The sequence below is a fragment of the Aplidium turbinatum genome, chromosome 2 (assembly GCF_918807975.1).
Source record: "Aplidium turbinatum chromosome 2, kaAplTurb1.1, whole genome shotgun sequence".
Taxonomy (NCBI): domain Eukaryota; kingdom Metazoa; phylum Chordata; class Ascidiacea; order Aplousobranchia; family Polyclinidae; genus Aplidium; species Aplidium turbinatum.
In genome coordinates this window covers 52926286-52949939 of record NC_137473.1, presented here as the reverse complement: position 1 = coordinate 52949939, position 23654 = coordinate 52926286, and the positions used below count along the sequence as shown (strand labels likewise).

Genomic DNA, 23654 nt, shown 5'->3' with positions numbered 1-23654 from the left:
CATATAATCATTATCGAAGTTTCACCACAAAAGTAAATGACCAAAATAATCAAAACAGTTGTGCTAAAAACACTTTGTGGCAATTGGGCCCTTTTTGAATTCATATATTCAATTGCATCAAACCTGTTATATGTTAAATACATTTCTGCAGATCATGTTACTAACGTTATCGCATTTTAACTTTGTTTTTAGAGATGTTTCATTGTAGTCAGGGCCCAAATTTGTATAATAGGGCCCAAATTTGAGATGTTTTAGTATAATAAGGGCCTAAATCATCTTCTTAATGGACAAGTACATGCAGTGAACTTTAGCAACTCAAAAAACACTTTACTGAAACGCAAAAATCTATTATTTGTGAGCCCCTGAGATGGTGGGCCTCTGAGATGGTGGGCCCGAGGTCCGGGCCCCCTTTACACGGCACTGCTTGAAACCTATAAAAGTATTGACGCCTACGGTACTAAGGTAAAAAAATTGGGGGCCCCCAAAGCCAGGGGGCCTGAGGCCTGTGCCTCGTGTGCCTCATGGTTAATTGGGCCCTGGCCACTGCTGCCATATTTAGTAAACTAAAACGGATTTTCCAAGTTTTGGTCATGTGAAGTCTGTTTAAAATACCTATATATGCTTTTTTGGCTCCTTTTTGGGCTACTTGCAAAAAAGAATCGTTTGTTGTTGGGATTGGTGCGAAGCGTGTTTTTGGCTGGATAATTTTGTAGAATCTGGCAACTCTGCAAGACTTGCTTGACGCAGGGCCATTTAGTATTTACCGAGATTGGCAGTGAAGTTTCCGATTGTTGAAGTGTTGTTGCCAGGGAATTATTCTATCCATTGGCTGCCGCTGAATGGAGAGCAGCTGAGCAGTCCTGAAATGCGTTGCTCAAGCGCACACCCAGAGAGTCGAACCAGCGCCGCGTGATCTTGAGCCAGGCGCGTAACCACTGACTGACCTAACGAGGCGAACTAACCTTATAATGTCGTTTCCAGTTTCACCATTGTGGAAAACTCAGAGTTAAGCAATAGGTTAATAAATGAATCTGGCCTAGGTGAGGTTATAACATTTGATGTTAAATGACTGGCTTGTCGCCATAAAATTATAAATTAATATGCAACAAGTACCAGTAATTTTTGGCTTGATTTTTCTTTGTCATCATGAAAGGTGCTTTACAATCAATTACCATACAATTTTGTTTTGTAGTATAAAGCACAGAGTTTAAGTTTTATATTTGAGTAAGCTTGATACACTAATATTAACATGTCTCAAAACAAAGGAAGGGATACCTGTGACATTTCAAGTAACAAAGTACCTGTAGTGGCTGAAGATGGATTATCAATCAATCCTGGTGAGTTTACTTTTAAAACGGTTGTGATAATATGTTGATATTTTTTGGTATCCGTGACTTTATATGACATTGTATGTATAACATCACATTTTAAAATTTATTTTACATTTTAATGAAGGTAAGTGAAACTTTGCAATCACAATGATTCCTGGTTCCATGATTACCTTAATTTTTTGTGACATTTTTGGGAATATCATATTTAAGGCATTTTTGTGTCCGCCCCATTAGCTCAGTGGTTACGGGCCAAACTGAAGATGAAGCAGCGCTGGTTTGGCTCTTGGGGTATACGCTTAAGCAATGCAATGCAAGGATTGCTCCCCATTCAGCGACACCCAGTCGATGGAATAAGTCCCTGGCAACAATGCTTAACAACAAGCCAAAAGTCCACTCTGTCACTCTCGGTGACTGGGCCTGTATCAGTGGTTTCAAGCTTGCACAAGTATGTGAAACTGCCAGGATTAAGCTCTTAAAGAAGCTTTCCCAGTCTGAGCATAAAGATCAAATCAATCAATTTTGCTAAAGTTCTAGCTGTTTTGAAGAAAAGCATTTTGTTATAAATGCCTTGGAATGAAGACTAGTTTGAATAGAATTAAAAAGAATGTGAAGAGTTTTAAAAAAAATATACCAAATCAGGCCTCGAAATTCCGGCGGACATGACCTCCGGAATGACCTCGAATGTCTGCCGAAGCCGACTCATTGGTCGGTCATAAATGACCGCCGCAAAATTGTTGACAAAAAAAAAGCTAATGCAGCAAAAATATATTTTAAATTTGAATTGTTATGTTACAATTGTTTGTTTAACGCGAACAAATACGGAGCTGAAACAATTAATAGTACAGGCAATTGCTTTAAAGATCACATTAGAGTGGCGTGGTTAACGAGCTGATGGCAAAAGTAGCCATATTTACATCATTTCAATGCCATGCAATGTTGCCTTGAAATAAAGTTGTCTGAACTTTTCGGCAGGATATGTATTCTAATTTTGACAATGAGGATTATTACGTTACATTGATCGTTTGTTAAAAAGAAACGTCACAGAGAAGCAAGTCTCAGCTGGGTTCCGCACGTGCTCAGGCAAATGTGGCGACCTTATTCACGCTGATACTGATAGAAATAGAATTTCTGCACAGAAGGGAGGGTGTTAGACTAACACTATTGTGTTAATTAGTTAACACTAACACTATTGAGGACTAACACTATTGAGTCACTAATGCGCATTTGTCTGGACGGTCCTGAGCTGGAGATTTACAACCCCGCGCCGGCAGTAATCGCTTGGCACAACGATTCTATAACGCAAAAACCACAGAATAAGTGATCGTAGTTGCTTTTGTAATGAGGAAATTTGGATTGTTGTTTTCAATTGTGTTTACTGCGTCATTACACGACTGTCATTAACGGACTGATTTATTTGCAAGCAATCTGCTCCAGTATACTTCAGGGTCGGTTAATTAAGCCATCAACCATTGCAGAGTTATTCTGTTGTAGAAAATCTTCTACAAACACGACTACACAATACTGTAGTGTAGTGTAATTTTGTGCAAAATCTACGTATGCAAAAAATGTTCGGTTGAGATATTAAATGTCCGCTGAAAGGGCCAGTCCGGTAGGACATGCTTGACCGCCGGAAAAAAGTACAAATTTCGAGGCCTGCAAATGTCTTAGAGTTTTTCTGTGGTTTATGAAACTCAAGGCTAAAGCTGAATTGGAAAAAAATGCAAAATAAGCCCCTTCTCTATTTTAGGACTCCAACTTACCCTTGGAAATTTTAACTTGTCTACATCCGCAATATTGCTTGCTTTTTATACTGAATCATGGCTGTTTTTACACACCACAAACTGTGCTAGACCATATTGCCTTGGCTACAGTGAGTGGTTGGTTGTTTTTGCTCCATAGCAACTGGCTTGCTGTGAATTGGAGGAAACAAAAGTTTTTGAAAATGGCAGCAAAAAATGGGATCAGAATAAACCCAGTAATAGTGGAGTCCAAAGACCAAACACAACGCCGTCAATTACTTCAATTTCCGTCGACTATTTTCCATGGTTGACTACCAGTGTCAATATGGTCTATATCAAACCTGATTTAATGTTGCAGTTTGCCATGCTGTCATTATTGAGGATAATCGTATGTTTGGTTACCACCTCGATACTTGATATATTAGATCAGGGTGGGTAAACTTTTTATCTCGAAAGCCACATTCAGAATCTGAATTTGTTCGGGGGCCGCACTATAGATTATTTATAAGCCAAAATATAAAATTTAAAATGGTCAAAACACTGGCTTTTATTTAATTTTAAAGTGACAATTTTGTATATTACATGAAAGATATATATTATATATATACAAACCGTTTCTCAATTATTTGTTTAAATACAACCCACATCAAGATCACACGTTGCCAGATGCACTTTGAGCGAATTAACATTATCATAAAAACTGTCGCAAGCGTCGCTCCTCTTTCTGCTAAGAGTCTTGCCAAGACTAAAATAGAAAAGAAAGTCTTACGATGCGACAGGCCAAAGTCAGAAATTTTCATTGTGACATAATCAGCTGTTTTGACACTAAAGCTATAGATGCAAGATGGTTGAGTACGGTACACAAATGACAATTGCTAAAGCTGCACATCACTAAAGAACACAATGTGGCTGGGCGAACAAACCACTACAATGCGATAAAAAAACAATAATTTATCTATCAAGATGAAATATGAAGAAAGTTTAACAAAGTCATTGTAGTAGGCCTAATTAAAAATTTTAAGCAACTTCATTATTATTTTTTTATATATATAACTGCTTCAGGCTTTCGTGGGCCACACATAAAATTGTCTCATGTCGCATGCGGCCCGTAGTTTGCCCACCTTTGTATTAGATTATGTAGATTGAATCATTGTGTCAAGAAATTTTGTTTTAGTGTGAACCCCTCTTTTACTTTCCAGATACTTGTACGAGTCATAGCCTGGAAGTGGAAGGTCAAACTCAATGCAGAGAAGTGAGCAGAGAGGAGGCTGGAAGTGACGTGAATAGAAATGTTGAGGTGAGTCAACACAAGTAACAAACGGTTATTCACCCACTGAGAACACCAGTCTGCTCTAGGCTAGTAGTGTATCGATGTAGGTTGGAAATTATCTACTACTTACTAGCACCAAACTGTTGTTCCCTAAATCAAGCGGAGAAAGCGTTTCTTAGATAAAATTGGACCGATCAGCGGTGACCCCTTGGTGTAGTGGTTCTTGCAATGTTCTAGAACGCTACCTTTGTACCTCGTTTTAAACGTTTTACAGTGTGTGGTTTCAAGAAATTGTTTTATGCTGTTGTAAGTCTTTTTTTTTTTCGGTAAGACTTTTCGGTCATTTGTCCGAAATGACTTGAAAAAATTCGGTCATTTTATATTTATTTTGATCATTTTTTCTGATGAAAATATTTCCTTTCAAGTACCGGAAGCTGATACAAACCAATGTGCACTTCCTAAGTAGCTACAACATTAAGTTTCTCTGTGAAACGTTGTTTTTTTCGGACATTTTGTTAAAAAATTGGTCAATGACCAATAAATGACCGAAAAAAAAAACATTTGTAACCATGGGAATTGTATGATGCAATGATTTTTCAATTTTTTTTTTAAACTGACTAATTATAGGCTATTCAAAGTTCGGTTTCATTGCCCTTATTTCAAAAATTGATCAGTATATACATTACAGTTTGGAGCCAATCCAATAGAACCAAAATTTTAAGGATTTTTTATAACATATATTCCACCTTTTGAATGTGTGTTCATTTTTTCATTGTGGGTTTGAACCTTTACTCACCACGCTGGTTCAGTGCGGGTTGGTGAGTGCCTGCAACTTGATTAAGCAGCAGGGCAATGCAACAGGTGGTAAGTTACAGGGTTACGTTTTACGGAATGGCCCGTTTCGGTGAGTCCGATTCGGTGAGTCTGATCCCTTAACGGGGGATTTTTTCAATTTTTTTTTAAAATTATCGGGTACCGTAGCCTAATTATCATTGCCGTTTTAGGGTTAGGGGTTAGGAGTTAGGATTAGAGGTTAGGAACTCACCGAATCAGACTCACCGAATCGGACTCACCGAATCGGACTCGCCGACTAGTAGCAGACCCTACATTTTACCTGTAGCAGATCTACTAATGATCATGTCATAGAAACAGCAACAAACCTAAAGTGGCAATGGGCGGGACATGTAGCAAGAATGAAAGACAACAGATGGGCCAAGATAACCACAGAATGTACACCAAGATATGCAAGAAGAACTAGAGGGAGACCAAAAGATGGCGAGATGACATAGAAGAAAAGATTGGCATCACCTGGATGAGAACAGCAAAAGACAGAATGGTGTGGAAACATATGTGGAGGCCATCTGCCAGCAGTGGCATGACTGGCTGATGATGATGATGATATTCCACCTGTGTTTCATCTTTTAACTGCTACTTTTCAGGAACTGTTGGAGCCAACTAGCAGCGGTTTGTCTTCCAGGCCATCAGTTCCTATAGAACGAGCTGACAACATCATAGAACGAGCTAACAACATCATAGCTTCAGCTGAAACAGTTGTTCAGAATCCAACATTCAATCTAACTGTGAACGAAATCCACCAGCACCACCACCATCATTCGCCAGGTAAAAGGGATTTTTATAATTTTATGTTAACACATGCTTTGCAAGGCAATCTTTTACTTTTTAGGGTATTTTGCTGTGTGTGTATATACATAGAACTACAAACCCATTTTACTAATATGTGTCAACACAGATGAGCACGACGTTTAGGACATTAAGCTTTAAAAGCAGCTTTTTATTCCAAGAAGTTGCTTGTTCCCTTTATTTGTTTTCCAAAATGAACTTTGTATATTATTATACACTTATACACTAACAGTCCCATGAAACGTAACAACAATGATCTTTCTCCGATTCCAGCAGATTTTATTAAAAATTATTGTTTTCAGAAGCATAAATTCGAAAATTTATCAAATCAACTTCAAACTTTTAAAAATTTGCAGAAATTATTTTTTCTGACAACCTCACCATTTAAAAGGGTGTCCCAAGTAAAATTCAAAAACTCAATTTTAAGAGCCACCCTACTATGTAGTTGTACACATTGTACAGTTCCATAAAACCTAACAACAATGACCTTTCTCCGATTCCAGCAGATTTTATTAATATTCAACTAGTGTTTTTAGAAGCATAAATTCGAAAATTTATCATTGCAAATAAATGTGTCTTCATCCGAGGCAGTTTAAACAATCGATTTTGGTCTAGCTAGACAAATTCTCTATCAACTTTTTTCTCTCGCACGCCCTTCCCAACTGACGCTGCTATTTCGTGCAGCTTTGTGACTAACGTAGCGATTACGCGGCTTTTTAGATCGATTTATAAACGAGAGATATGAAAACGTCAATCCAGGATAACTCAAATGTAAAGAGGCAGTTTTTAAAACAAAAATATAATGAACCTGTGTTACTATGTGCAACCCGACACAGTCACACCTGCAATTCTCTGCTTCGATACAGTTATCCATGGAACCTAGAACTAAGAGTTAATTTTATTAATATTATCTACAGTATGGTTGCAACTCGACGATTTTTGTCTGTTGTAAATTTTTAAGTAGTCAATAACAGCTTGATGGTAAGCCATGGCAAAAGATGAATAACCACGATTGCTTTCATAATTGCATTTGTAGCACTAGTTGCAATGTTTTTCTGGTGAAAGTAAGCGCAGGCATACAAGCTGTTTTATTGCTTCACTGATGTTTCCTGCGCCATGGAAACGGAAACATTCTCGTAATTGTATTTCGTCTCGAGTATTTTGTTTATCAACTGCTTCGTCTTTATGTCCAATGTTGAAAGTTTTACGTTATTTAACGTAGAAAGTAACCACCCACATATCTTTTGGTTAACCTTCAAAATATTGTATGTTTCACTTTTTCTCTGGTCTTCAACTGCACTGCAGTGTACTATAAAACTTTGTCAATTTTATTTTGTTCTTTGCTTTTACTTTCATTTTCGTCTGATGAACCTTGAACTAGTGCTAAAAAACATATTAATGAACACTTTTCAGTATTCAATCGCATCTATCACCTATTTTATGCCAGGCATCAGCAAACTAACTCATACCATCAAGCTAAATCCAAGACGCGCACGTCATTAATCGTCAAGGTAACATTCATGCTTTGTCTACTCACAGGAGCAGCACAGCAGCAACTAACTTATCAGGACAGACGGCAGTATCTTACAACGATCTATAATTTACCAAGCCAAAGTTATGTTGCATCTGGAGATGAAGGTTTGTCCCATTTATGTTTAATGTGAATGGTTAAATAAGTATTAATGGCTGGAAACAAAATTCTTCACAAAGGTTATTTTGAAACCAAATGAAATTGAAAGCCAGACATAAAATTTTGCCTCGAAGCGAAAAAAATATTTTTGTTTTGATTAACCTTGTTTCCAAACATGGTGATTGGGTGAAATTGTAGGTTCGTTTGTTCGGGCGCACCATTTACAATGTTCATCACAACAGTTTTAAATATTTTACTGAAAAAGTGTGAAACGTATAGCCTGTTAAAGACAATAAAATGTAAAATCTAAATTGTCACTGTACTCAGCTGTATAAGTTTGAACTTTTTACCAAATTCTGGACTATTTGTTGAATCATAAATCACCCAAAATCTAGTCAAGTAAGGTTATGAGCAAAGCTAATTTTCCACTTTTTAAAATTTTGACAAACAATTTTAATTTTTGCTTTTTAGGTACAAAACGAGAGTTCATAAAACTGCAAAGAGCAACTCGAAAACAATATCATCCCAAATATGATGTTGATCTCTCCAATTTTGGTATTTCACCAGAAGGTTTTCCAGAAATTTACCCTGAAATGTGTGGAGTTGATTTTTACCGAGGAAGGTTCATTCCTGATGATGATAAGTACAGACCAGATGGTCATGGTATTAAGTTATCTACCTTTGACCAAGCAGTAACAATCGATCAATTAGTTTCTGATATTCAAAAGAACAGTTTTGTGTCAGTAATCGGATATCCTGGGTCCGGAAAAACAACCTTATTGAAACGCCTGGCAAGGATCCTTGCTAAAAGCGAATGTGTTCTCGTCCTAAGGAAACTTTTTATGGATATGAATGACTGCAACAAACAATTAACGTTAAAAGAGTTTTTATTGGGAGATTGCAACTACAACTTAAACGACGAAGAAAAGAATTCAATTTTTGAATGGATCTCAGCCAATCCGGAAAACTGCTTCGTAATTTTAGATGGATTTGATCAGGCGAGTTGGAATCTGCAAAAATCTGTGAAAGAATCTAACTACAACACTCCACTCCACTATTGGGAACTTTTATCCCATCTTTGTTTGGGAAGATTTCTTCAGCACTGTCACTTGATATTCACTTCTCGACCACACGCCATGGTTAGTATTCCCAAGAGATGTCGACCCAAACGCACTTATCTTATTCATGATCTGACTCCTGATAACATGAAAACGTTATTCGACGCCTTAATAAACGACCAGCAACAATCCGAGGTCCTTTCGAACAACTTTAAAGTAAAAACTCCCCATTTAAAGTCCATTTGTTACAACCCTCTGATGCTGCAACTCTATTTGAGAGCATCTCTTTGTTCATCGCAGAAAATCGCTGATATATCCACGATGACCAGAATATTTCACACTGTATTGTTAAATCTCAAAACCTCTGAACACGCCATTTCTATATCTAATGATATTGTCATAAAACTTTCTAAAATTGCGTATGAAGCAACAAACAAAGGAACCGTATTAATCACAGCCGACGATCTTCTAAAAGAAAATCTTTGTAGCCAGGAAGTCCAAGATATTGTCGTTACTCTATTGGGAGCAAATAGAGAATATGCACTCCTGGAAGGGCAGCAACGGTTATATTTTAGCCATCAAACCTTCCAGGAGTACTTCAGTGCTTTATACATCTGTCGCGAAATGTCATTACCAGATTTTACATCATTTGTTCAAAATAATTTGTTGAAAGATCACTGGTCTGTCGTTGTGCAATTTACGTCTGGACTCCTATTGGATCCGTTCGTGAACAAAGGTAAATTGATGTCTTATTTACATACTATTTACCCCAGGGATGATACCACCAACAGTCCAACATATTTACTATTGTGTGTATTTCTATTATAATAAGTCAATAGATTATTACAAACTGTAATTGGCGAATAGACTCTTGATGTCATTTATGAATGAGCGCATAGACGATTTAATAATTAAAATTGATTTTGTTTTTAGTCAATTCGAATGAGCAACTTTATTTTGTCAACCTTTTACTTCATTAAAGTTTATGTTAGAAAATGCACAAGTGTCTCACAGCGACTATATTATGATAACGAGTAATATTTTGTTGCTCGTCTGATATAAGTTAAAGATATTAATTACACTTACTGCAATATATATTTTTATATGTTTACAGGTCTATCGAGCTCTGCAATCGAACAAAAACTCTTTCTAGATGGATCTCAATCAACATCTTTGTCTTCACAAATTACTTCAAGTAAGAGTTTCGACTAGATATTTTGTGACAAGAGTACTATTTGCTTACTTGTTTGCTCCAAATAAAATACATCTATTGTCTTTGGAAACCATTGGGCTCGACGATTGTCAATGTGTGTCCACAATTTTTGTTTCATAACGCTTTAATCACACAGATACCTTAAGCGTTGTGTAAAAGGATAATTTGTACATGATGAGCACTAACTGGCAAACTGCATTTGATGATGGGTATTATGATCCTTCTAACCAGTGGCTACACTGGCTAGTACCAACTACGACTTGGCGTTTGTGCAAGTTATGACCGAATTTGTCAGTTTTTAGGATCCAAACTTGTGTTCGATAAATAAAGATTTAATGTAATTAGCCATGATCTGATAATCTGGTGGCATATCACCCTCCTCCAATCTGCCTTGAGCCAGCATGGAAGCAGTACGGCTCATAAAATCACATGGAACCCTGTCAAGTAACCCATGTTGATGCGCAATCTGCTGCAAGCGGAGATAGCGAATGATTATTAATCTGACAAAGTTGATCTGAGTGCCACCTTCAGGCATGTTATTGGCTGTGTTGCCAAGAAATTTTCGCTGCATTGGTGTTGAATCGACGTCTATTATACTCTTCAACGTCTACAGACGTTAAATCAATGTAAAAAGAACTGATTTTGCTAGCTGAATTATCACAGTGACACGTCCCAGACAGCAAATCAGTCGTTTATAACACTGATTCAGCGTCTGCAGACGTCGAATCTATTTAAAAATCCACTGATTTGCTGTCTGAGGGTGAAATGATCGTTGTCGTGACATGACGTCATCATCCATGCGCTAAAACGAATTCAAAGCATCATTCCCAGCTAGAAATATTGGTGCCTTTGACATTGATTCAACGTCTGCAGACGCTGAATGAATGTAAAAAGGACCATCATATCACTGACATGATGCTTCGACAACCATCACCCTTCTTGCAGACAGCGCGGTGTCAAGCTTAATAGGATCACTTTGGTTTAAGTTTAATTTGCTAGTTTGTTTCATACGTAGCCTATTCTTTCATTCGATGATTTCTATTGGCTGTCTTGTTGAGCTATTGGCAGGTCATCTAGATGTTTTCTTTAGTTTAGTTACCTTAGTGTTTTGTGTTAGTGTTCTTTACCGCTTTGTTTCAATTTGCAAGGTAACATCACGTGATCACGTTTAAGGTTACTAAAGCCTTTGTTCAGTGAAGCTGTTTAGTGTTTATTTGGGACGACTACAATGTGTAAAGTCATGTATAGATCAACAAATAATTGATTTAGGTTTGTTATTATACCTTTTCATTCCAAATGTTGGCCGCATAGCCGAGTGGTGAAAGTACGGTAGCCGTCTGCAGACGTTGAATCAATGTAAAAAGACCAATGTTGCGAGCTGGGTGTGTCCTTGGCAAGACTTTATCTAAATCTTCAACCACCGGCGTTAGCCTGGATACGACAAAACTCTGAATGAAACTGAACTATAAATGCTAAGGCTGTTGAAATGTTTGTCTTAGTCATGTATATTCATTAATCATTATTCATTCACACCGATAGCATTGGTAACTATCCTTTATTAGTATTCTACTCTTTACTTCTAGCTGTTTCAAGCTCTTCGGCCAGCCAGCAACCTTCAACTGAATCCACGGTAACACAAACGCCAACATCTTGCCAGCAAACCCCGTCTTCACAACCTCTATCAAGTGAGAATAAACTCTACTAATAAGATTTGTTCTGAATTCTGCTTAACTTGGTTAGCCAGTAATATTCAATTGCATCCACACCCTGGCATCCACCGTAGTCAAACACTGCTGGGGATGGTCTTCTCAATCCACGGACGCGCTTTCAAAACTTTCGTTAACAAAAAGATTACTTGTTGGCGAACACTTCCAAATAAACCACTTCCTCCTCCCGGAAGTTCAGTACTGACGTAACAATCAATGATGACGTCAGACCAACATCGAAATGGTGAAGTGTTGGGCGTCCAACAGTAAAAGAGACATGACATGTAACTTAGGCTAAGGCTACGTTTACATGACGTTTCATTGCGCCCGAAATGAAAGATTTCCATTTCGGTTCGTTTGGTGGAAGCGTAATCTGTTTACACGTGGCGACCGAAGTGAGATTCATGGCGGTCTGGATTTCACATCGGTAGTTTTGACAGAAATGAAACCGATATCAAGTGGTTGCGGCTATGTAAACATGCCGCAATGAGATCCTAGCAATGAAATTAGCCCTAGTAGTTTGATTATAGTCAGTTAACTGGTAGTGTAATAATCTGTAGTGTAACACGTAAAAACAACTTGAATATAACATAAATAAAATAGTTTTGTTTTTGAAGTCATAATAATAGAATTTTTCCACTGGTTTAGAATGTTGATTGCGCTTTGGAACCAGCCATCTGCATGATATAGCCTGCATTTTCAACTAGGACTAGTCTAGAATGTTGGCTGTTTTTTAGACTGAGCACAAAGACTTATTGTCAATGTCATCTGTAATCATTTGAGACATGCATTGGACTGGTGCACTAGTAAAGAGCAAATAATTAGTCAATAAATTAAGCTACCGTAGTCCATTCTTGAAGAACACAAGTAAATTATTGGCTCTGAACTTGTGATGTCAGTCTATTGACCCAAAAGAATTTTGAAAATACTTGTGATATTTCAGTAGTGGTTAATGTACGCTTTCCCTTTGGAATTGCACGTTTTATTGTAGAATCTATGTTGTTGTTTTTTTGGTAGAAGAACCAGCTTTATTTTCAGCGTACCCAGTAGCCTAGTTACAGGCGAAAATCACTCATGCGTAGAGGCTGTATTTCTTTCGCCCGAAACCAAAAGCCGCCGCAATGAGATGGCATGTGAACAAAACTTTTTTCACGCCGCTTTGAGATTTCATTTCGGTCATTTTCATTTCGCCTATCATGTAAACGTAGCCTAAGTTTACGTGACGTTTCACAGCGCTCGAAACGAAACTTTTGTGGCTCATCTGCCAGACGCATGATCTGTATACACGCGATTACGAGACAAGATTCGTGGCGGTTTGAGTTTCATTTTGGTAATTTCAACCGAAGTGAAACCAACATGAGGCAGTCGCGGTTGATGTAATGTGATTCTAGCAACGAGATTAGCCCTGGTAGTTTAATTGCCCTGGTCAACAATTTTTTGAAACGAAAACAGTCAATTCTCATGTATTTTTGGACGCTACATTAAAAAATGGTGGTTGAAATACTTAATTGCTTCAATTAGACTGGACACCAGTTCAATGTAGTTGTCAGCTTTTTTCATTTTCCAAGTACTTGTAGGCGTGGACGTCGTTATATTGGCGTCTGGACGGAAGCTAAAATACTAGGCCTCATCTTGGCAGCAAACAAGATTGTCATGTTGGCGGTTTTAACGTTAAATTTTAGCGCTTTTTAATGCGTTTGGCACTTGGCAGGCTATTTTGACTTTAACATTTTGATAATTTTTAGTTTTTTTAACATTGTAAATAGTTTAAAAAACTCTGTTTTATCAATGCGCAGTAGCCTACTTACAAAACATCAGGTTTGAAAAAGCAATTTGTTCCGAAATTAGGTGATGCTTTTCTTAACATCGCATTTTGGGCTGATTTTGTCGACAGCATGATTACTACCATAGCCCTAGCCTAAAAGGTGTTGCCACCGCGTCATATTTTAACCTGAGAATCTATTAAAAAAACGTATAATTTCTCAAATTTGGCGTTAAAACCGCCAATATGGCATTCCTGTTTGCTGCTAAGATAAAGCCTAGCGTTTTAGTTTCTGGTGCTATTATAGCGGCGTCCACGTTGTAGGCTACTACAAACGTAAGTGCTTCCCATGCATTTTTTTCTTTGCCAAATACTACTTAATTAAAGCACGCTACAATATCCACAAATTCAAGATTTTGTTAACGATCACAATATTTTGCTATCTTTACATCTTCATCCGAAAGATTTCACCTCTAAAGTTTTAATTTAATTTTGGGTGTTTACAAGTCCGAATGCAATTCATTTGAGTTATCAAATGTGGTTTCATGGAGGTGAACAGTGCAATGTAGGCTTCCTGTGACATTGACAACCTACCACTGCTCACAGAACCGTCATTTTCGTCATTATCTTAAACAAAGTGAACTTTGAGGCGCTTTATCAAGTAAGGTACAGGAAGTATTTCTCCATGCGGTATTGGACGAATTGCTGATAAAATGTATGGATCTCTGACAATAATTGGAAATACTCTGCTTGTTCTTTTTCGACAAACATTTACAAATCAGTGGAGTTGTGCAAAAGCAACTTTCGATAATTCCTATTTTCGTTTAGCCATTGCGGAAGATTTGCACCATAAGAGTTACAGCATAAGGGAGGTACCCAATTTTTATCTTGATCCCCGACTTTGCCTTCAGACTACAAGTGGTATGCTATTTCGATCACAGCTATCATCATGTTTTTGTAAAGAAAAAGTCATTTCACTGTAAATGTAAGAGAATTTATTTGCTTTATTTATGCAGGTGTAGGGCTGTAGGCTTCTTGATGTTGAGCTGCGTTTTTGAGTACAACTGTACATGGTTTACAACTATACATGGTACATGTTACACAGTTACGAGGCATCTGCAAAAAGAGCAGAGATGGTTAAACGAATGGAGCCTAGTTTGAAGTTTTAACAAAAAAACACAAAAAAAAGCAAACAATTTAACTCAAACGTAAACCGAAACAAAAAAACATATGAATACAGTAAATACCTCGTCTACCTTCTACCAAACATATTAAGTGTCTAACTTCAACTGACCGACGACAGCTCTAAGTGAAAAAACTGATTCTTCTTGCCTCATCAGGAAACACAGCACATGTTGGCACGATGCCATGTCTCAAAACGTAGAGCTAACAAATAAATTTCAACGTGATATTCGTGCTCATCGACCAGAGATAAGCCAAGATTGACTCAATTCCTTTCAGAAGCAGATCGGCTGTTGACTGGTGTTATTTTATGGTTAGTGGGGTATATATTTAATACCGAACAGAGGTGTCTAAACTTTTTCCCAGGCGGCCAGATTTGATAATGCGGAAGTGCCCGCGGGACACCAGCCTCAGACAATATTGTTTTACGTAAAGAAAGATCTATATGTAGCAATATTGTATTGTTTAATGTAATTTTCATACAATAAAGCAATATGCAGGTTTAAGTATTTTGTTCTGTACATGTCACAGGATATAAGTTAGGCTGTATAAGTTATATGCTTTTCCATCAGAAATTAACTTATCCAGAAACTTTGTAAAACACAGCTGTGTTAGTGTTAAGGATGATACTGACGTCTTGATTTCTATGCCCAAGTCAAGTCTGGTTCGAGTTTAATGGTAGACAAGCGTAAAATATCACGTAGATGGCAGTCGCTCAGCTTTGATCTCAAGCGGTTCAAGTTCATATCCGAGAACGTCTGCTTACAAACATGTTGAACCAAACAAGCTCAATATTTCTTTTGCAAACTTTTATATTTCTGGAAATTTGTTTTTATCCACCTACTGATATAAAGACACGAGAGAAAGATGTTGCTGTCGGCTTCGCTGAGAAGCTCAATGAGCAGCGGTCGAAGAAAATAAATGAATGCTCGACTGTCTTTATCACTCATCACTCATTACACTCTCTCAGCAATAATTAATAGTTGACTATGACGCGACAATGATTCCAACTTTTCTCGCCTGGATGTGTTTGTGAGAAAATACTGTTTTACTGTCTTCATCAATCTTTTAAAAAGTGAAAGTTGAATTTCTACAAATTCTATGTGTCTGTGGGCCAAAAGTAACACATTGTGCAACTACAGTCGCGGGCCTTACAAAGATGTATCGCGAGCCGGAATTGGCCCGCGGGCCAGACTTTGGACACCCCTAATTTAATAACGTGAGTTTCGCTTTGAGCAGCATGATCGTAGCATATTCCACCAGTGTATTGAAAGCGATCTGTTCCAGCGTAATGCTGCGGGTTCGTTGTGCTAACAGCGTTTTTTTACAAGCTTTCGGATCACAGTTCCCTAGTAATGTACAATGACGACTGACGAGTGGTGCTAGATTCTGGAGTATTGTTGTTTTGTAAGAGATCCTGACTTCGGCATGAGGTTGCTGCCATAATTATATTGTTGTCGTCTTCAGGAAGAGGTTCCTTTGAGGAAGTCCTTGTGATATTTCTCGGTTGTCTTTTCGAAGTTCGTCAAGTATAATGTTGCTTTGTTGGATGAAAAAAAGATTCTGTGATGAAAAGATTCTGTGCTTTGTTTCGGGGTACGGTTTTCTTTGTACTTGTGGGTAGGGCCGAGTCGAAGTGTGGAATTAGTTTCACCTTCACTTCTGGTAGAACTCGTGATGGGATGTGCTGTCGATGTTTATGGTGAAATGGAGAAGTGAAATGGCATTGTCTTCTATTGGCAGTTCTATTTCGAAGTTGATAGCTGACTGCGCTTGGTTGAGGGTGTTTTGGATGGCGAAGGCTTCTCCACTGTTGACTGTCAGAAGGACAGTGTCGCCTGTAGCGGGTGATGTTTGTCTGGTTCCTCATTGTCTGTTTTTCAAAGGTGTCAATGAAGAGGATGGCAAAGACTCCAGATGCGGCATTTCCTATTGACAGGTCGCCAACTTTAGAACTTCTCCTCGAAGGTAAAGACGTTATTCTGGAGAATGGTCTCAAGTAGGTTGTCGATCTCTTCGAGGTGTAACGGGCTGCAGAGCTGTCTTCTTCCAGTCACCAGTTTTGGATCGCGTTATCCATCGCTTCCTTAGGGGGTACGGAGGTGTGAAGTGCTGTCGCACCCAGGCTGATAGTGAAATTGAATTGTTTTTAGTATCTTGTGGCATGTCTTGGTTGAGTAGATCTTAGATGTTTCGGCACGTCTTTCAGTAAAGGGTTGGATAGGGTGCAGGCTAGGTCCGACAGTTTGGCGGCTGGCCCGTTTGTGCTCGAGACGAAAAGACGAGTCTTGATGTCAGGTCCTTTGTCAGTCTTGCATGGTAGAACCGTGGCATGCTTGAGTTGTTGGTGATGTAGGATATGGTCACGCGATGCGGTAGTTCAGATCTGGTGTTTATAAATGGAGAGAATCTAGCAATGACGACAACAATCCATCGACAAGAATATCGCGATTTCCTCCCAACAACGACCTTCACAAATCACCGCAAGCGAGCGAGGAACTAGTACACAAGCGCGAACCGCTTCAATTGCGATTAAAGACATTTTAAAGACATCTAAAACATATAGCATTCGTGAACCACGTATGTGGGCCCGAGGCAAAACCACTTTACCACTGAGTTGGCCTACGGTTGGAAATGTTGCAGCTTCTTTGAAACTGAAAAACAGTTTTTTCAATTGCTTAAAAAAATCGACTTTTACGGATAAACGTTCAGCTGAGACTAGTGAAATGAACGATTTGTTTGTACGCAGAGCTTTACTTTACCAATAATCCAAAAGGATGCGCAGTGTGATAAATAATAATTAGAAAACGTAGAGGGTACCACATTGGCAAATTTAAATTTATTAAATTTGAATTATAAGAACTTAAATTTGCCAATGTGCTGTGGTACTCTCTACTTTTTTTATCGATAAGTTAACCTGTATTAGTGGACTAGACTGGAGAATGACCAATTAGACTTTAAAGAACATTTACTAATAATAATATGCAATGAAAAAATGAAAGAAATAAACAAACTAATAAAAGAAATTAAGACAAGTAACAAAGGAGGTTGATTCCTTAGCATGGTCAGCTTGGTCGCCACTGGGACAGCATTTCCAGGATGCATCATCCGCACAGTTCTCATCCTCATCACTGGTACAAATTACTAAGCATGCGGCCACTCTTTTGGCTTACAGAACTTAGTCAAAACTGCAGTAAAGTAATAATTTATAATAAGTTATTCAGCTTCTATAATTTTAGGTTTTTTTGCAGTTCTTGTGATAAATGAAAACAGTTGTTACTTGAAAATAAGTATGAGACGATTGAAAGTAGTACAAAAAACTAAAAACCAATAAAATGCGGACTAAAAACCCGCTTTTAACCATTCCTAGTTATATCCTTATGTAGGCCATCCAAGCTCATAAAATAAACTGAACAAATACATGGAACCATATTTGCGGCAACTATTGCCTGCATAAACTGTGGTAACGAATGCTTACGGCTTACGCTACACTGCAAGTCTGCAAAGGTGCATCATCTTTATGAGGGTATAATTTCTTTCAGATGAAAAGTTACAAAAGAAGAAGATGTTCATTTCAGAATTGTATCAAAAAGCCTGTAAAGTTGCTAAAAGTAAGTATATTGTTAGAAGTAAAATAAATCTAAAATTTTGGTGCAATAAATTTTTTAAAAGCCTCTTAATCACAGCACGGGAAGCAATTTGCCAATTTTATTGCCGTTTGCCACAGATATGCTCTGAGCATTACACAAGATTTTACTTGAGTGCAGCCGATACAGCAAACAGTCTGTTTCTTTTTAAATTGTCTATGCGATGCTTGACATTTTGCCGCGTTAAGGTCACGGAAACCAGTTGACACAATGACTGGTGTACAGTCTTTTGGTGCTTCTTCTCTACAGTATTATGGAATTTGGTTTAAATTCTACAACTTCATTTTAATAACTTGTTGATTATTGTTTGAAACCAACCAAACTTGGGTTTTAGACTTCGGCCTGGTTAGCCGAGCTGATATTCATTGTGTTTCTCGGCAGTCGAGTGAATTGACAGCGATATTCATCGTTATCACTGAATTCATGCTTCACTCGACTGCCAAGAAACACATGTTTTGGGAAAGTCTTGATGGCAAATGTGGAGGCTACACCGGTATGGTTAGGGAAACACAATGCTCACTGTTCTATAGTGAGTAGTCAGGTAGTGCTGACGCCAGGAAGATCTCTCTTAACTAATATTGATTAGTAATTGCTGTATTATTAGTTCACAATGATGGTCGTTCTATCGTCGCCCTCAGCAAAATACTCAGGGAAAGCAACGACGAAGAAGTGATTACCACCACAGGACGTCATTTTGATGGAGGAAGGATACGACTAAAACCTTCCGACACTCAGAATGACATCTATGCGGTGACGTCATTCCTTAAGTCAATGCGGGCTCGAATTGGAGTCCTCAGTCTGTTCAACTGCGAAATGACTTCCCAACAATTTCTTCCGTGGATCGAGGCGATCAAATCGATGCCTGGATCGGTAAGTCATGTACAACGTCAAATTAATGTTTAATTACGTTGATTTATGATTCTGTTACAACCACTTGCTACGTTGATCCAACTTTACATTCAAGGCCGGCTAAGATTTTGATGAAGCTGGGTTATATGATAGTCAAAGTCAAAGGCCTACAATACATTCCAATACCATCAACAGATTAGTATAGCTTTGGTAGAGAGGTACTTTTTAAAAACCATAGACAGACAATCGATAACAACTTAATAACATTGAATTGCATAATTCAAAATTAATACAGAAATGAAATAGATACATAATTTCGAACGTTTTCGGCAAAACTTTCTGCCCTCTTCAGGAAAATATCTTAATTCATCTAAACAAAACAATTATTCGTGAAATGTTAATAATAAATGACTGAAATTCAATAAAACTGCACTGACCTGCGTACAAGCAACAACTGACGAACAAACACAAAAGGTGGTAGCAATCTGTCATAATTATGCGGGAGTGTGGTCATGACCACACTCCCGCATAATTATGACAGATTGCTACCACCTTTTGTGTTTGTTCGTCAGTTGTTGCTTGTACGCAGGTCAGTGCAGTTTTATTGAATTTCAGTCATTTATTATTAACATTTCACGAATAATTGTTTTGTTTAGATGAATTAAGATATTTTCCTGAAGAGGGCAGAAAGTTTTGCCGAAAACGTTCGAAATTATGTATCTATTTCATTTCTGTATTAATTTTGAATTATGCAATTCAATGTTATTAAGTTGTTATCGATTGTCTGTCTATCAACAGATTACTGACAACAACTTACTAGGATTGAATAGCATTGTTCAAAATTACAATACCGTACATTAAAGGCCTACTAAATGAAAATTTCAAACGGGAATTAAGCATTAAAATGCGTAAACTGAACATTCAAGAATACATTTCAAGAAAAATTACCGAAAAAAAAATTGTTTTCAATGGCGCTGGCAAGGCCCAAAGTCCAATGTTTCATTTATTTTCTTTTTTTTTGAAATAACCAAAAGTGCAAACACTGCTCGAGAATACGTCACAAAAGACAGCAATAACAAAAGCCACCTTACCACATCTGATGTTTTGAGCAAACTGTCTCATGTTTTGATGTTGAAATCTGATGTTTTGATATACATACATACATATTTCATAGTTTACAGTCAAATCGCCCGCAGTAACAATTATTGCGAGATCAGCTGATTGCTAGTCTCTAGTGACGCAGACTGTACAAGTGTACAGTCGCATGCTTCGCTGCTGAAGCCCAGTCTCGTTTTGAAAGCTCTGACAAAAGCACGCGCGCAATGGTGGTCAGACCGCAATGGGGAAAATTTTTATTGAAAATTGTTTTATGGTAGCAAGTTAAACAGAAAGAACGTGGAAAATCGCCAAGTCAGGTTTTTCCTTTAGTATCCCTTTAACAGACTAACAACATGTTAAATTCAAACATTTTCAGCAAGAACTCTTGATTTCTTGAAAACGTTTGAATTTATGATGTTGTTAGTCTGTGTTTCTCGGCAGTCAAAGTAGTGCTGACGGACGCCAGGAAGATCGCTCCTTCTCAACATGTTGTTAGTCTGTTAATTGTACTGTATTTGTTTTGAATAATGCTATTTAATGATAGTAAGTTATTGTCAGTCATTTGTTGATGGTATTGTGAAATTACTTCTCTCCCACGGCTATAATACATTCCGTTCATTGTACCAACCACAATTACAATGTACCAGCAAAAGTAGGTTGCGTTATCTTGAATTTAATTCAGTCTGAAAACTATGCTTACCTATTAGATGATACTACTGCTGTCTATATTATTGCTCTTAAATAATGCTGCCCTATTACAAGATGTATATTATTAAAGAGGTTGCGATTTCCTGCTGTTCTTGATGAAAACTATCAACTACTAAGGCTATTCATTATCACAAGACTTTATTTGCCATATAAAATCACATGACTGACAGGTAAAATTTTCCGAAACAAAAATAAAGCCTCAAATAAAGCAAAATCGTTTCACCTTGACGTGCATAAATAAATGCTTGAAGTCCAGACATTTAAACAAAATGTATCCCAAGATCAGGATTTAAAAAAAGACTAAAATTACGGGCTCTTCTAGTCCTATAGTTTTTCTGCTCATAGTACGTCAGTTTCCCTTAGTAGGTCTTTATTGGCGGGCCTAGCTTAAGGCTGCAGCTTCGTAAGCCGTCGCCTTAATCCGTTCCTGGTTACATTGCATTGTTTTACCGGGTTACTTTTGTAATTTTACTTTTTCCTGATTTTCTAGCAGTTCTTGTTCAATTTTCTCAATCAAAAATAACTATTGTTTAATCTGTGTTCAGATTGTTGAGATGGATCTTCATGGTAATATCCTATCCAGCGTCGATGACGTCATCCAAGTATTGGGTAAAGTTGAAGAGAAGATGGTGATGTATGGATGTCGTGATGCTGGTGATGGGGGGTGGAGAGATCCGAACATGGATGAACGAGCCAGGATGCAAGAAGCCCTGGATAGGTTGGAAAACAAGGTAAAAGTTATTTACGTTGTTTTAATGTCATCTAACGTAATAACTATCAAACTCTAAGCAATTTTAAATTCGAATTCCTCACTGAGAATCTTAAAATGTATTGCTTATTTTGTGACCAATGGTCATTTGGTTGTAGTATTTTATGGTCATTTTGTGGTCTATCGATGGTTGGTATTTATGTTGATTTTAATTAATAAACATTACATCAACATTTTTTGCATCAACGTTATATATTCATTTGTTTGTTTGTCGTATCCAGGCTTACACCTGGTAGTTGAAGATTTAGATTAAGTGAACGGGAAGGCAAGGAAGCGAATCTTCGTGTCCACCTTTAGGCGTGCCTTTAAGTGTCCTGCCAAAGACACATGCTCTTAAGCGGTGTCGAACCGGCGCCCTTTCGATTGCCGTTCCAGGGCTCTCACCACTCGGCAATGCAGCCGGCTATATATTCATATATTCATTGCACAACATAAAACAACAATTAAACGGGTTGCAAAGTATTTCAAGTGTGGAAACTTACTCATTCGCTTTATCTTTTGCAGAAGTTGAAGATCTGGATTGACGTCGACGATGACCGTAATTATATTTACCTCACACACAAGGGTCGACCTCATTGAGAGATGTGGCTATTTATTTATGTTATGTTGTTTCATAATAAATTGATTCTTCTTCTTCTTTCGTTTGAGACTAGATCAAATCAAATTTCAGGGCAGGTGATGGAGAGCCAGGTGAGTGTAGCTTCGTCCAGCGTTGCTATACCATGCGTTCCATTTGGTGCCTTATAGATCGGACATTCGAGAACGACATGGTCAGCAGTTTGTTCCTCCGCGCCGCATTCGCAGGCCGGTGAGGGAGCCAAACCCCACTTGTGCATGTTGGAATGGAAGCGACCGACTCCGGTTCGGATTCTGTTGAGCTTGACCCAAGTCGGCCGAGGCAGGTCCATACCAGGGGGGCGCGCCACCGGGTGAGGTATAAAACGATGTAATTTCGTGTCGGTGGCACACCACGCTGCATTCCAATTGTCTTCCATGAAGTGTGCTGCGCTGATGGCATGATCGCTGAACGGATGTAGTAATTCAACAGCAGCTGGCACAAAGGGGTATCTTGACTTTAATTGCCGGGGAGATTCCTGAGGTGGGATGTTGAGTTTTGCATGAAGCAAGTGGTTGGGATCCCCCGCCCGGCGAGCCAGGTGTATAAGGGCTCCCTTTCGGCGAAGCTCAGCAGGTTGGATGCCTGCGAGGATTGGTAAATACTCTGTTGGAGTTGGGCGCAGGCATCCAGTTACAGTTCGCAATGCGTCGTTGATTGGGCTGTCGATGAGACGGGTGTGGGCACTGCGGCACCAGGCAGGGGCGCAGTATTCAGCAGTGGAGTGGACCAACGCCAGAGTTGCAGTGCGCAAGGTGTCAGCACCTGCACCCCAAGTTGTGCCTGCCAAACATCTCAGCAGGGCGACGCGAGATGTCAGCTTTTTGCGTAGTGACTGTAAATGGTGACGGTATGTGAGTGACCTGTCAAGTGTAACCCCAAGGTATGTAGGTTCTGGGCAGGGCGGCAAAATTTTGCCGTTAACGGTCACGTTTTGCCTCCCTGTTGTTGAGATGAAAGGCTGCCGTCACAGTTTTACTTTCGCTGAGCTTCAGTTTCCATTGGTGAAGGTATCCAGATATGGTCGTCATGTCTTGGCTCAACGTCATTTCTAATGATTGCCAGTCTTTCGCAGAGTGCAAGATGGCCAAGTCATCAGCATATGCATATTTGTCAGATGTTGTTGATGGTAGGTCATGCATATAGACATTGAAAAGGAGGGGAGCCAAGACTGATCCCTGTGGGACACCGTTTTTGAGTCGCCGCAGTCTACTTAGTTTTCCGCTTCCGGTGGTAAGGGTAAAACTCCTGTTGTGGATCAGTTCCATGATCATTTTGACCATGTGCCTGTCAGGGAGTAGGCGGAGTAGTTTGTAGACTAGGCCACGGTGCCAAACAGTGTCATAGGCTGCTGTTAGGTCGATAAAGACAGCCCCCGCTTTCTGTTTTGCCGAGAAACTCTCCTCAATATCTTGAGTTAGTAGTGTGACTTGGT

General features: G+C 38.6%; 1 protein-coding gene across 1 annotated transcript; it reads left to right on the top strand.

The window, feature by feature from the left end:
- Positions 1–1200: 1200 nt before the first annotated feature.
- On the top strand, positions 1201–22239 carry LOC145765127 (uncharacterized). Its single transcript, XM_082576882.1, has 11 exons — positions 1201–1337; positions 4270–4367; positions 5780–5960; positions 7521–7619; positions 8083–9405; positions 9784–9864; positions 11466–11567; positions 18075–18143; positions 18784–19049; positions 21380–21565; positions 22108–22239. The coding sequence occupies exons 1-11, from the start codon at positions 1250–1252 to the stop codon at positions 22180–22182; spliced, it is 2568 nt and encodes an 855-aa protein (XP_082433008.1). The 5' UTR covers positions 1201–1249; the 3' UTR covers positions 22183–22239.
- The last annotated feature ends 1415 nt before the right edge of the window (positions 22240–23654 follow it).

Coding starts and splice junctions, on each gene's coding strand:
- LOC145765127 (XM_082576882.1), top strand. CDS start 1,250: ATGTCTCAAAACAAAGGAAGGGATACCTGTGACATTTCAAGTAACAAA. Junction 9,865..11,465: donor GTCTTCACAAATTACTTCAA/GTAAGAGTTTCG, acceptor CTTTACTTCTAG/CTGTTTCAAGCTCTTCGGCC. Junction 21,566..22,107: donor TGGATAGGTTGGAAAACAAG/GTAAAAGTTATT, acceptor TATCTTTTGCAG/AAGTTGAAGATCTGGATTGA.